The sequence below is a fragment of the Hakea prostrata genome, chromosome 2 (assembly GCF_041222555.1).
Source record: "Hakea prostrata isolate BN-2017 chromosome 2, UWA_Hpros_2, whole genome shotgun sequence".
In the NCBI taxonomy this organism is placed as follows: domain Eukaryota; kingdom Viridiplantae; phylum Streptophyta; class Magnoliopsida; order Proteales; family Proteaceae; genus Hakea; species Hakea prostrata.
The window spans coordinates 66,757,611-66,769,620 of record NC_142601.1 but is presented as its reverse complement, the minus strand read 5'-3'; the positions used below and the strand labels follow the sequence as shown (position 1 = coordinate 66,769,620).

The window sequence follows — 12,010 nt, the reverse complement described above, 5'->3', positions numbered from 1 at the left end:
CTTTAGGTCAAACTAACTCAAAATTGCAAGTGAAACTATACTTACAATGATGATATCATTTGATTCCTTTATATCATCCACTCCATATAATATCTTTTCAGACTCCCTTTCCTAAAGATGAACAATTAAGCAGTTATGAGTTTTATTTTTATTTTTTGGTCAACTATGAGTTTTATTGAAGCAAGGACATACAAAGTTATCAGAATAATGTTAAAGAAAACCAAGCCTTCTATGCAACCAGACATAGAAAAGTGCTATTAATAGCATAATCATATACTGCGCTTGTTGCATTCAGATCAAGGGGCAGGTCCGCTAGATTGAGTAATTAAAACTCTAAACAGGAATTGACCAATTCAATGATCATCAGCCATCAGATCTAGAATCTGTTTGCTACATGTACCCCAGCGCCTAATTGAGAGATTTATCATCCAATCAGATCAGTTCTCAGCATTTGAGATCCCCTACATGGGACCCCGAAAAATCTTAAGGTTAAGTTAGATCAAACATTCAGCTATGCTTATGGCATCAAATGTTTAACTCCATGGTTTGAAGAGCGGGAACTTGCACCACATCACCAACATATTAGAACACATCGACTAAATTAGAAGTTTAGAACCAGCAAAGAGCATCACAACCTGCCAAAAGCGTTTAGTGATGTCTCGATACTTGCAATTGACAACCTTCCCGTTACGTCGATAAGGAAATGCAATAGCAAGCTGTACATAAAATCAGAATGGAAGTCAGCAAGGGAAAGAATTAAACCCTCAAACTTGAAGTAAATAACTGGAACGATACAGTAGAAAATTTTACAATATAACATCTCCTTCAAACCATCCCTAACCCTCTTTTATATTATATGGGACATAAGCAATACGGTTCACATATCATATGATGACCAAACGAACATAATGCAAAGGAAAGAGGGTCGACAATGGTTAATGGACAGCCCCTTAATTGAAGCAGATTTGATAAGAACCCCCTAATCCAATGGCAGTTTAATATCAAAAACTCAGAAATTCACAAGATAGAGCTGGTTTTAATGGTGCCAATCACCCCCAACACCTCACGGTGTCCTCAGCCAGAGGCTGCCTCCAAACTCACTCACATAACATCGATGCTCTCTCCTCTCAACCCTCCCCTATTTACTACCCCCAACTAACCCTAAAAAACTCTCTCCTCCACATGGCATAACCCTAGGGTCCTAACACAGACTAGCATAGATTAGGATGGTCATTAATGACAAGCAATATATTCCATTAGTGGCTACACTATTGAAGATCCCATCTAAAACAATTTCACCTACTCCCACCAAGCAATACCTAATGCAAAAAAGTCAAACTCAAACTGGTAAAACCTGTGGGAGATCAATTGCAACAAGGACCAATACAATGAGAAAGTCTACTAATTAGAACTTTCTTTTTTGTTTTTCACATAAGAAAGAACATTTAAAAATACAAATAAAAATAAAGGAGATATAGAAGAAGAATAGATAGAAAAAAGGGGGCAGAAATGGGCTATCTCTGCATGGGTCTCTCACCCACAGATATCTCAGACGTTGAACATGGATTTTATTCCATAACTGAGGCTACAATGCCACAAAACAATTTCTCTAAAAGTCTGATTTTATATTGCAATTAAAGGGCCTATCCATAGCTTGACCAATGTTTTACAATGAACAGAAATTATATCCTAGTAACTAGTGACAATAGAATTTTGTGGAAAATAGAAACTAATTAAAATTAGACACCACTAGACTATAATTCAGCACATGCGTAAATATCTAAAATAGAAACTAAACCAAGGTCCTAAATTACCCAAGAATGAAATCTTCATGTAATCTGATCTTGGGCCCCACAAATCCTCTATGAAATATTCCCAATATGCCAACTAATGGGCTGTGTCACTGTTCACATGAATAGTGACGTGAACAGTGTTTTGGTCTCCCTTCTTCATGTTTTGTCCTATTGTATCAATCCATGTTGACTAGTCAAAATTGTGGAACAAGGGGACCTTCTATTTTGACTAGCTGGCTAGTTTGAGCTACCCTCCAATGCTTGGTCAAATTGGTCCTAGCTGGTTTCAATCCACCCAGGTCCTAAATCAATACCCCTTCTCCATCAATGACAACAAGCTTGATGGCAAAGCAGGTCTTGTCCCAAAGATGCTTCACCTGGTAGCATTGCCTTTAAAAGATCACTCTCGCCCATTAAAAAGCCAAAAACATTCTCCCTCTTATGACTTTCCCTCTAGATGGTTGTAAAATGCTTGTCAAAAATCAGTTGGATTATCATCCACACATCCTCATCATCTCTGGTTCCCAGAACTGGAAACAGGATCTCTGCAAACAAGGGTAAGGCTGCATACATTTGATTCTTCTCATACCCTAGTAAGATGTGGGAGCCTTGGGCACTAAGGTATGGCCTATGGCCTCTATTATTTTTCTCAAGAACTAATGGTCAGGGTCTTCTTCCTATGTCATAGCACCATCTAGGCAACAAGACACTCAACAGAACTCAAGGTGCACAAGCCTCTGGGCATCAGCTCACCCCGAGTATCAAGGAACCTAGACCTCCAAAATCAATATGGGAGGCATATGGTCTTAAACGTGTGACATGAATCTTGCTTGGCACTATGGCCCCAACTATACATCACCAAAGACTGTGGGGGCTGGCAATTGCCTTGGTTCACCTAGGCACTATACTGTTTAGTGTTTTGGTTCTAGTTAAGGGTAATTTAGACATTATGTTTTATTTGTTTGCTTCCATTGACCTATGGTGTCACTTAAGCCATCACTTCTTTTGAATGAACCACAGGCTCCAACACTAACTGAAAAAACTACTGTGTTGATTCTCATTGTCGTTCTTTTTCTTCTTCCTCTTCTTTTCTATTTCACTATCACTTTCAAGTTTCAACTGTTACGGCCTTTTAACCACATAATTACCCATAAATAAAATTATCTGCCAAAGATACTAAGAGTTCAGAACCTCATCACCAGATTTTTGCATAACTCCATTTCTCCGCAGAGTTTCCCCTGATATCATTCGTGCAGCAAAGTATTCCAATAGCTGAAACAAGCACAAGAAGGAAAGTATAAGAACACTCAAAATCAATAACTGGTAACCTTTAGAACTACTTGAAGATACAGAAAGCCGCTTACAGATTCCACAATCCCAGAATAGTTAATACCCAGTTCAAATCAAAATGGTTACTGGCCTACTGCATACAATAACATGCACATATTTTCACAATCAATAATCAAGGTTATCCTAGCAATAGCAGCCATGAATCTGACATGCTTGTAAAGTACAGAAACTGGATAGTAAACTGCTTAAAGGCACCTTTATAGCTTTGCCAGTAACTGTAACCACCAAAAGAGAACTCTACAATTTAGGAACTGCAGTTACTTGACTACCTGACTTGCAATAAATTTTGAGCACAATGATAGAATTCCATGGAATGACAAATGATTACATAATCAAAGAATCTTAAACCACTGTTAATTCAATACAAAAAGCATTTACCTTTTCCAAATGAATATTCATGGAGTAATATTGTTTTGAACATAAAATGTGTCAACAACATAACATTTTCTTCGTTTTACAGTGAACCCCCTTCATCCACTTGGATATATATAATCTCTGGAGGCTGTTATTGCAGCAAGACATGGTCAAGAGAAACAAAGTGGGGATCAATGCCAGTGGACCTTCTTATGTTCAGAATCACACGTCATGGGATGGAACTACGAAAATTAGACACCTTCGCAAAGATGTCAAGCTGAAATCAGGTAATGCTCTGCATATCAGCCTCTACAGTGATGTTTGGGGTGTGAACGCCTTCTTATTTCAGAATCACATGTCATGGGATGGAACTATGAAAATTAGACACCTTTGCAAAGAAGTCAAGCTGAAATCAGGTAATGCCCTGCATATCAGCTTCTGATGTTTGGGGTGTGAACGAACTCTCAACGACTTTCCAGCAGGTGAATGTTAGATCATGAACCCCAAGCCATTGAAAAATTTTAATTGTTGCAATGTCAAATCAATATAAACACATAACTGTGGGGAGTGTATATATATATATATACTCTTACCCCCAACATTTTTGCTAAGAGACTATTCAATAACTTGACCTCAAGCTAAAACTACGGTCCACCGATCACTGCACCGAGGCTCCAATAGAGAGAGAGAGAGAGTTGCAGTAGTGTCAAAATTCTTTTTCAGATCATTTTTTGACACAATCTTCAAAATAATTCCAGTACCAGTTTTCACGGCAGAATGATCTTTCAATAAAGAATAGAAAAAGATAATCTTATCAAAGAACAGCATTCCCATCATGGAATCGCTACCAACCACACTCCCATATTCTCTTTGTTCTGGTCCCTCCCTTCTCTTGGGGTGCCTTTGTACAGTAGTGGGAGGGCCTGCCCTTTTTCTTGTCATTGGTGAAATCTTTTTGGCTCATCAAATTAAAATGGATCCAACAAAACTAAATTTAAACTTATCTACTTTAAACTAGCAAAAGGCAATAGAGCAACAGCAGCAATTCAAAGGGAAGAGGAACCAAACAAACTACCTCTTTACCCAAAGGTGCCAACCCAAGGCTCTCCTCTGTGATTAATCGTTTGGGCTTGACTTTTGGGACTGAATTGACACCAACATTTGTCTTGGCCTTTGAGAATGCCTGCAATCAAATAGAGTCAACTGGCAAATTACAAAGAATTCCTGATTCCATTAGCAAATCTGAATGCCAAAACATGCAGCTAAATCACATAAATGGACTTCTTTTATTAGAAATAAGACTTGGGTTGGGTTTTGAATGTGTTGAGCCTTTGAACCATGAGTTCTCAATTTTCATTGTATTGGGTCACTGTAATGGGCCTATAATATAGGTAGAGGCTAGGCAAATTGGGATTAATTATGTGATTTTATTTATATTTTGAGCTGTTGTTAAAATGTTTTAGTTAGGCTGTTAGAATTCTATGTCTAGTATCATTTTGAGTCAGTTTACTTCCTTATTTTAGTTTCCTAGGCAATTTATATCACCTTACTAGTTAGAGAATGGGTTAGACCTTCTTTTTTAGTGTTCAAGTCTGTTTTGGGATCTTCTATGTAAGTTATTAAGGACCAGCATTGTACACAAATTTGATGAATAAAGTTACACGTCTGTGGTCATCACACATGCCTCTGCCTTGTGTAGATTCAAGGTCTGATTAGTGGATAAACCAATCAATACCTTTCAGTGGGAAGCCCAAGTACTGCAGCCCTTCACTTTTTTATCATCAAGGTACGGATCTGCCCCTATATATCCAGTAATTCTATCCAGTATTAGTTCCTGTGATTCCTTAGTCCTATCCTCTCTAGGACTGATTTGAAGGTGATCTGCGTTTCTGATTAGGGTTCTGATCTTAGAAACCTTTAACCAGCAACACATCATCTCATAATCTGTTTTCAAACCTCAGGTTTTTTCCATATTTCAAAAAGCCCAACACTGAATAGGACTACTATTTTGGCTTGAAACAAGAAACCAATGTCTGCTGCTTACTTGTTGGGTCTGAAACTGACAACACATGTTGATATTTTGTTGGACTAAATAATTAAGTGATCCGATACAGCCATACAATTCCTGGTATGTGTGTGTGTGGCTAGCCCTAGTATCACTTGAACTTGTCCACATCAGATGATCTCATCATTGGATCTTGCTGGAATTTTCAGCAAACTTTTACCCTCTAAAAGGAGAAACTCGACCAAGACCTTCAGTCTGACCTGATCAGCTTATTATATTGAGCATGTTTTATCCTAATTCTGGAGATTTTCCATGGATTTCGATTGATTTTGGTCATGGTTTAACTTCTGAACCAGAACTAATATTAAACAGTCTCCTTATAGTATCAATTATAACAATTTTACCCGCAAATTGCCACTCCATCCACAATTGGCTCTAAAACATAACCACGTCGCAAAACCCCTATAACAGCCAGAGATACTAGAAATCAAAAAGCATTACTTACAGAACATGAAAAGGAAAATGTTGGCTACTGCTCTTAATTGGGGAAAGGATGTTTAGAATAAAAATAAATAAAATAATACATTTACCCATCTGGACTGATGAAAATTGATAAGCTCTTCTCCATTGATTTGCCACCTTCACACTATGATGCAAAGTATACATGTAAGTACACTTTTAGAAATGATTGCAGCACAAACCATGTAATCCTGGTACTCTATTTTATTCGAAAGGCAGAAACATTACACATGCACCCGACATGTATACAAATTGAACCCATTTAGAACATCCTTAATCTGATGCAAATCTTGAACCACTTAGATCCAGTAGCAGATCAGCTTGAAACAAGATTGCAGGTGAGGAACAAACCACCCCAAAAAAAATTCCGTAACAGAATCATGCAATCAGATTTAATGAAATTTTGGTTGAAAGAATGTAATAGCAGAAACCGACTTAACCCTCAGATTCTTAAGATCCGAAGATTGCTACTTAAAGAAAGAATACCTAAATTTGAGAATCAATCAAAAAGTTCAGAAAACGCCTGCTTTCACAGAAAGGATGTTTCCAAGACTTGAACCCGTGAGTCCGTGACAATTTGGTCACAATGGAGCAATCAGAGATTAGGATCAAATCAACAATAAGGTGGGCAAATATTGAAACAGAGGAGCTACCAGGAACTTTGGAGGTGAAGAAGATATGAAAAGAAGGCTAATTATACAAATTAAAAAATTAAAAAAAGTGCCACTCAGAGGATGATGCACAGCAGCCCAGCGCATGAACTTAAAATTTCACTTCGAAAATCCAGAAATTCATGTGGGATTCCTAATTTATAAAGACAAAATAAACTAACTATAGTATTCTTAGATTCAGTAAACAAGTACCCCATTCAAGTTAATTGAACAAACAAGTACCCATTCAAGTTAATTGAACAAAACTAACTTAAACTGACCCTATACTTGCTATGGGAAACTCCAAACAACATAAACTACTGGCTAACAATAAGAAATAAAATGCTTTAGTAAAAAGGATTCCAACTTGACTACTTAACAACACATAAGACCAACACAATCTTGTCCATTTACTTGATACAATATTCAGAACTAAAAGCCCAAAATAAGTCATCATATCAATAAACCCACATATAGGAAAGACACAACACACATAGAACCCATCCATTGGCCAAAATAATGTCTTTTCGAGCCCAACAGTAATAATCTGAATTGCACCAATCTGGCATGACATAAATTAGCCTTTGAACAAATATCTTAATGAATGTTTGCTGAATAACTAAGGAACCTTTTTGGACCTTGAAGAAGAAGGAAAAGCTCAAACTTGAAAGTAAAAGCAGTTTGTACTCAAGTCCGGATCCTTCCTCTAGTCTGGTAGAGGATTGTGCTCCCCCTCATACCCCTCCACCAAACATTTAGGAAGGGGCCCACCTCTGAGCAAATAAGGTGGACCACAAGTGGGCCCCCTTTTAAACATGTGGTGGTAAATATGTGAAAGAAGCAAATCCACTACCCAGATCCCAACTCTTTGTATTAACAGAAAATTCAAGTTGTAATAGACCCATCGATAACCTTACCCCAACCTTTTTCAGCTTTTAGAATGCCTCAAGGGTTTAGAGATTAAGTACATTATATTTGTCAAGGCGTTGACTACGAGCATACTAAACATAGGCCATACGGAATAATGCAGAGAGGTTACACAATACGAACAAACGGTGAAACGGAGTTGATAGATGAAGATTCTTTCAAGTTTGGAATAGAAAGGAAAAAAATACATCACTAAAAAAGTGAATATAAACCAAGACACATATTAAATGATAGCTATAAACAAGGCTGACCGGGTGTTCCAAAAGAAAAAGTTACATACCTGTGGACAAAGCAGGCGATTGTATTGCCCGGGAATAAGATTGGCGCAGTCAATTCCTTCCTTTTTCAATTTCTCCTTCATGACCTTCATCTGAACTAAATCAGATGTCTCTTCTTCTACAAACCCAACGTTTTCAACTACAAACAGAGTAAAACCCATAAAGCAAAGAAAAATAAAATTGATAGAAGAAATGTAAAGGAAGAAAAAGACCCACCTGGTCTAGGTACCCTGGCGTGAGGTATGCTGCAGAATCTCGAACTTTTCATAAACAAATGGGAAGATACAGATATGGGTTTCGGTGGGCAAGGAGTGAAGAGAAGTCGACAAGAGTGGAAATGGTGAGAGGGTGAGAGAGACCACATGGGTATCGCACAAGGCGTACATTTGAGAAGGTGCTTGCTACCCATGAGTGTATTGAAGTAGAGGAGTGTGTGAAGGGGGCGATGTTGGGGCAGCAGCATTTCTGATGAAGCTCTGTTAACTTCCAAGCTTCAATAAGCAACCATGGCCAACGGAGCATAAAACGGACAGACAGTATTTGTTCGTTAGGGTTGCTTTTGCTCAGTATATTTTCCCTCCCAAATCTTCATCGGTAGCCTGAAGAAACGATTGGTTCTCTAATCTCGGTCGGACCCCGGGAACCTTACGCGATTAATTCGTGCATTGCCTTAAACGTATGCGAGGGAGGGCCAATGAAAATCATATCATGCCAATGTGGTTGTCCATTTAATCGTTAAATCGAACCAAACTGGCCCGATATAGCCCCAAGGCCCGGCTAAAACCGAATCTTAATGGCTTGAGGTGGCTAAGCCCAAACGGTTTGAACAGGTTCAGCCATCTCGTTGGCCCGAATTAGCCCGTTAATAAAATACCTATCTAATTTAGGTCTATAATTTATTTATTTTTGGTAATAATTTAGCTCTGGAATTCATAATTTAAAATAACTTAGGGATTGTATGATAACGATTTTGGCATAGACACAGAAATCAGAAGAAATATGTATGGTAAATCGGTTCAACTTTTGTGTTCTGATTCAACAAGATTATGCTAAACCGGACATTTGGCACATAATTCATTGTTTTATGGGGGCACAACTATAGGGGTGTAACATAGAAGCAATTATCTAAACCTTGATCTTCACTTACTTCGCTTCTTCATGCATTTGGAGAACCTTTACTGTAGGGGTGTAAACGGACTTGATTCGGATCGGATAGTGGTATATCCGCAACCACATCATATTATATTCGGACGGATTCGGATATCTTATTGGTTTTTGGACGGATATCGGAATCGAATAGTTATTTTCTTAAGTAGATTCTTCTAAATGGGCATGAATATAGATTGAATACACTATTTACATCTTTACCTTTTTATTTGTGAAAGCTAGGTTTGAAATTTAAGAATTTAACAATTTTGGAAAATCTATAAAAATAATCACATATCATAGGTAAAATTTATAAAAATAAGAATAAAAAAAATCTAAATAAGTAATTCAATCGGATAATTTGATTGAACGGATAATATTTGGTAAGAAAGGGTATACCTTTAAGGGATTGTTCTAAATGGGCATGAATATAGATTGATACACTATAAAAATAGTCAAAAATGTATAAATAATAATTATAAATAGTTACTTAATCGGATATTTATACCGATTCAATATTGAGGTGTCATCGTATGATTCCGATAACCATACCGTACCATACCGTTTAAAACAATATGTCATCGAAACCGGTTTTTGGAAACTTTGGAATTTGTGCGATCGTTTTGGTTTCAGACGGTATACCGTTGGTACATACCATATACCGTACCAATTACCTGAATAACATTTTTAAGGTTAGCTTTGTAATTTTAGTTTAATCTTTTACCCTTAATAGGTGAATAACCAAAGTGCTAAAGAACTATAGTTGTAATAGATAGTTATTCCATTTATGTAGATCTTAACCAGTTAGTCTCTAAACAACTTGTGCTAATTTGGGATTGTATTTCTATTATTTGTTTCCCCCACCAAACAGGTTGCCTACTTGCCTAATAACCATTAACCTCCTAACAGCAAGAGCCAATAAAGCATAGCGTTTCATTTGTATTTGTAATTTTCCAAGCATTTTCAAGTATGAAATTTATATGGGTGTTTCGTTATATTGGAAGCCTAAAAAATGTTGTATTGTATAGGAGATAATAGATAAACATGTAGGCAAGTTTGAATTATAGAATAGCTAATTTTGTCTCCATTTTTTTGTATCATCAATGTCCTTTAGGCTATCTTAAGGATATGTTTTCCCTAGCTGTTATTTGGCTTAATCAATCTCTTATCTTTCTCATCTATTGGAGTATCATTCTAAATTAAAGTTCATTAGCAAAATGATATGATTTTATATCGAATTCATACCATACTATATACCGAACCGTTCCATTCTTTTTGTACCAATTTCATACCAAAACCGTACCAAACAGTTTTTAAAATACCGTTTTCATACCGTACTGAATTTATAGGGTATGGTACGGTTATGGTTGGACGGTTTGAAATGCAATACGGTACCGTATCGTACCGTATTGACACCCTTAGGTATACCATATCTATATCCTATTAATAATCGGACGGATTTGAATATCCCTAAACGGATGCAGATGCGAATTCGGAAGTGAATTTGGGTTATCCATTCACACCCCAAGGCACAAGTGATGCTCGTGACGCTGATCAGGGTTATCAATGTAATTTTCACGATAACCCTGAAAGGTCCACATCTCTCTTGACGCTCTATGGGTTATCGTCTCTCTCAACGGTCATCTCTCTTAACGGTCATCTCTCGCAGCCCTAATCGTTAAACAATGTCTGTCGTCTCTCTCTCTCGTCTCTCTCTGCTCTCTCTCAACTCTCTCAATTGTTTTCCAAGGACATTTTAGAAAGTTACTAATTCTTCTTTGCTTTGATATCTTGGTTGTAGAGACGGCGAGCGTATACACCTGAGCAGATCAATGAAGCATGTTATGTTGATGTAAATGCCAACAAAGCTATCTTTGACAGAGTTTGAGGAATAACCCTAAAGTGCATTATGATGGGAAGTGCTTCTCTTACAAGGTAACCATTTCATGTTACACAAGTAGTGGTGGTAGTAGTAGTAGTAGTTTTGGAGCAATTTAGGATTTGACCAGGTGAATTCTGTTGTTACTGACGGATAAATGGTTGTGCTTGCTGTAAGAACCTTCCAAGTAGTAAGGAAGTAATATTGTGTATGAAACATTTGCAGTCAAAGCATGATTTAAAGGACATGAACGAATTGCTTGAGCTCATGTGGAGGTGCCCTGAGGGGATTGCTATTATTGATCTGAAGGATGCATTGAGGATCAGCAAGAGAACTAAGTTGACGAATGCCCATCTGCCGGCGCTCTTCCAGAAGTTGAACGTTCCTGCTACCTGAGTGGTTGAAACACGTTAATCTCTTTTTTTCATTTTCTGTTTGTAAGTTGCTATTTGCATTGCAAGCTGCATTAATTTTTCAGGTGCATTGGCTGTAGGAATCCAGGTTTAATTGTAAGACCAAGGTGTCATCCAAATTGCAACTTGATTATCAAGTACTGGCTATCACAACCTTTTCTACATGTAATGCTCATCTTCTACTTCCACACAAAAAAAATAATTCATCTTTTAAGGCTGCTTAGCTGAGAAGCCACTTAATGGCGGCCACAAATTATCTCATCTAATCTTATCGATTATATTTTTGTCCTGTTCAGTTTGGTTTGTGCGTCAGTGCTGTGCTATTAGTGCCCTTCTTTCCCTGTATGAACTAGTTTGGAATTCAAAAGTAATTTATCCTTGAAGTGCAAAGTGGCACTAAGTTGCCCGGAAAATTAATTGAATTATTAAAATTATGTTAAGGTTTTGATCTTCTGATAGAGAAGCTTCCATTTAACACAATTGCATTTTTTGACACTCAGGCAAGATATATTTGAATAAATAAATATTATTTTAAGGTGTGCAATGCTGAGATTTGGTAGAAAACCATGCGCAGGTCTTTCAATTGAGATCAGAAAAAAAATAAGAACTAGAGAATTTATTTTTTCTAATATTTCTTTCTTCCTTTGTAATTAGAGTTGGCAGAATAAAAGTTTTGACTTCTTTCACACTAGAATC

General features: G+C 37.2%; 1 protein-coding gene across 2 annotated transcripts in view; it reads right to left on the bottom strand.

Annotated features, from left to right (window-relative positions):
* The window catches only part of LOC149025821 (toprim domain-containing protein), a 29,280-nt gene extending 20,737 nt beyond the window's left edge, over positions 1-8,543 (bottom strand). The window contains exons 1-8 of one of the 2 annotated variants that reach the window (XM_089146025.1): positions 8,093-8,543; positions 7,879-8,015; positions 6,093-6,148; positions 5,907-5,964; positions 4,573-4,680; positions 2,985-3,065; positions 636-716; positions 46-111 (exon numbers count right to left, since the gene is read on the bottom strand). In XM_089146025.1, coding sequence (XP_089002151.1) covers positions 46-111; positions 636-716; positions 2,985-3,065; positions 4,573-4,680; positions 5,907-5,964; positions 6,093-6,148; positions 7,879-8,015; positions 8,093-8,339 — 834 coding nt within the window. In that variant the 5' untranslated portion in view covers positions 8,340-8,543. The remainder of the gene's footprint in view (positions 1-45; positions 112-635; positions 717-2,984; positions 3,066-4,572; positions 4,681-5,906; positions 5,965-6,092; positions 6,149-7,878; positions 8,016-8,092) is intronic. The other variant, XM_089146026.1, reaches the window with a different exon arrangement.
* Between the last annotated feature and the right edge of the window lie 3,467 nt (positions 8,544-12,010).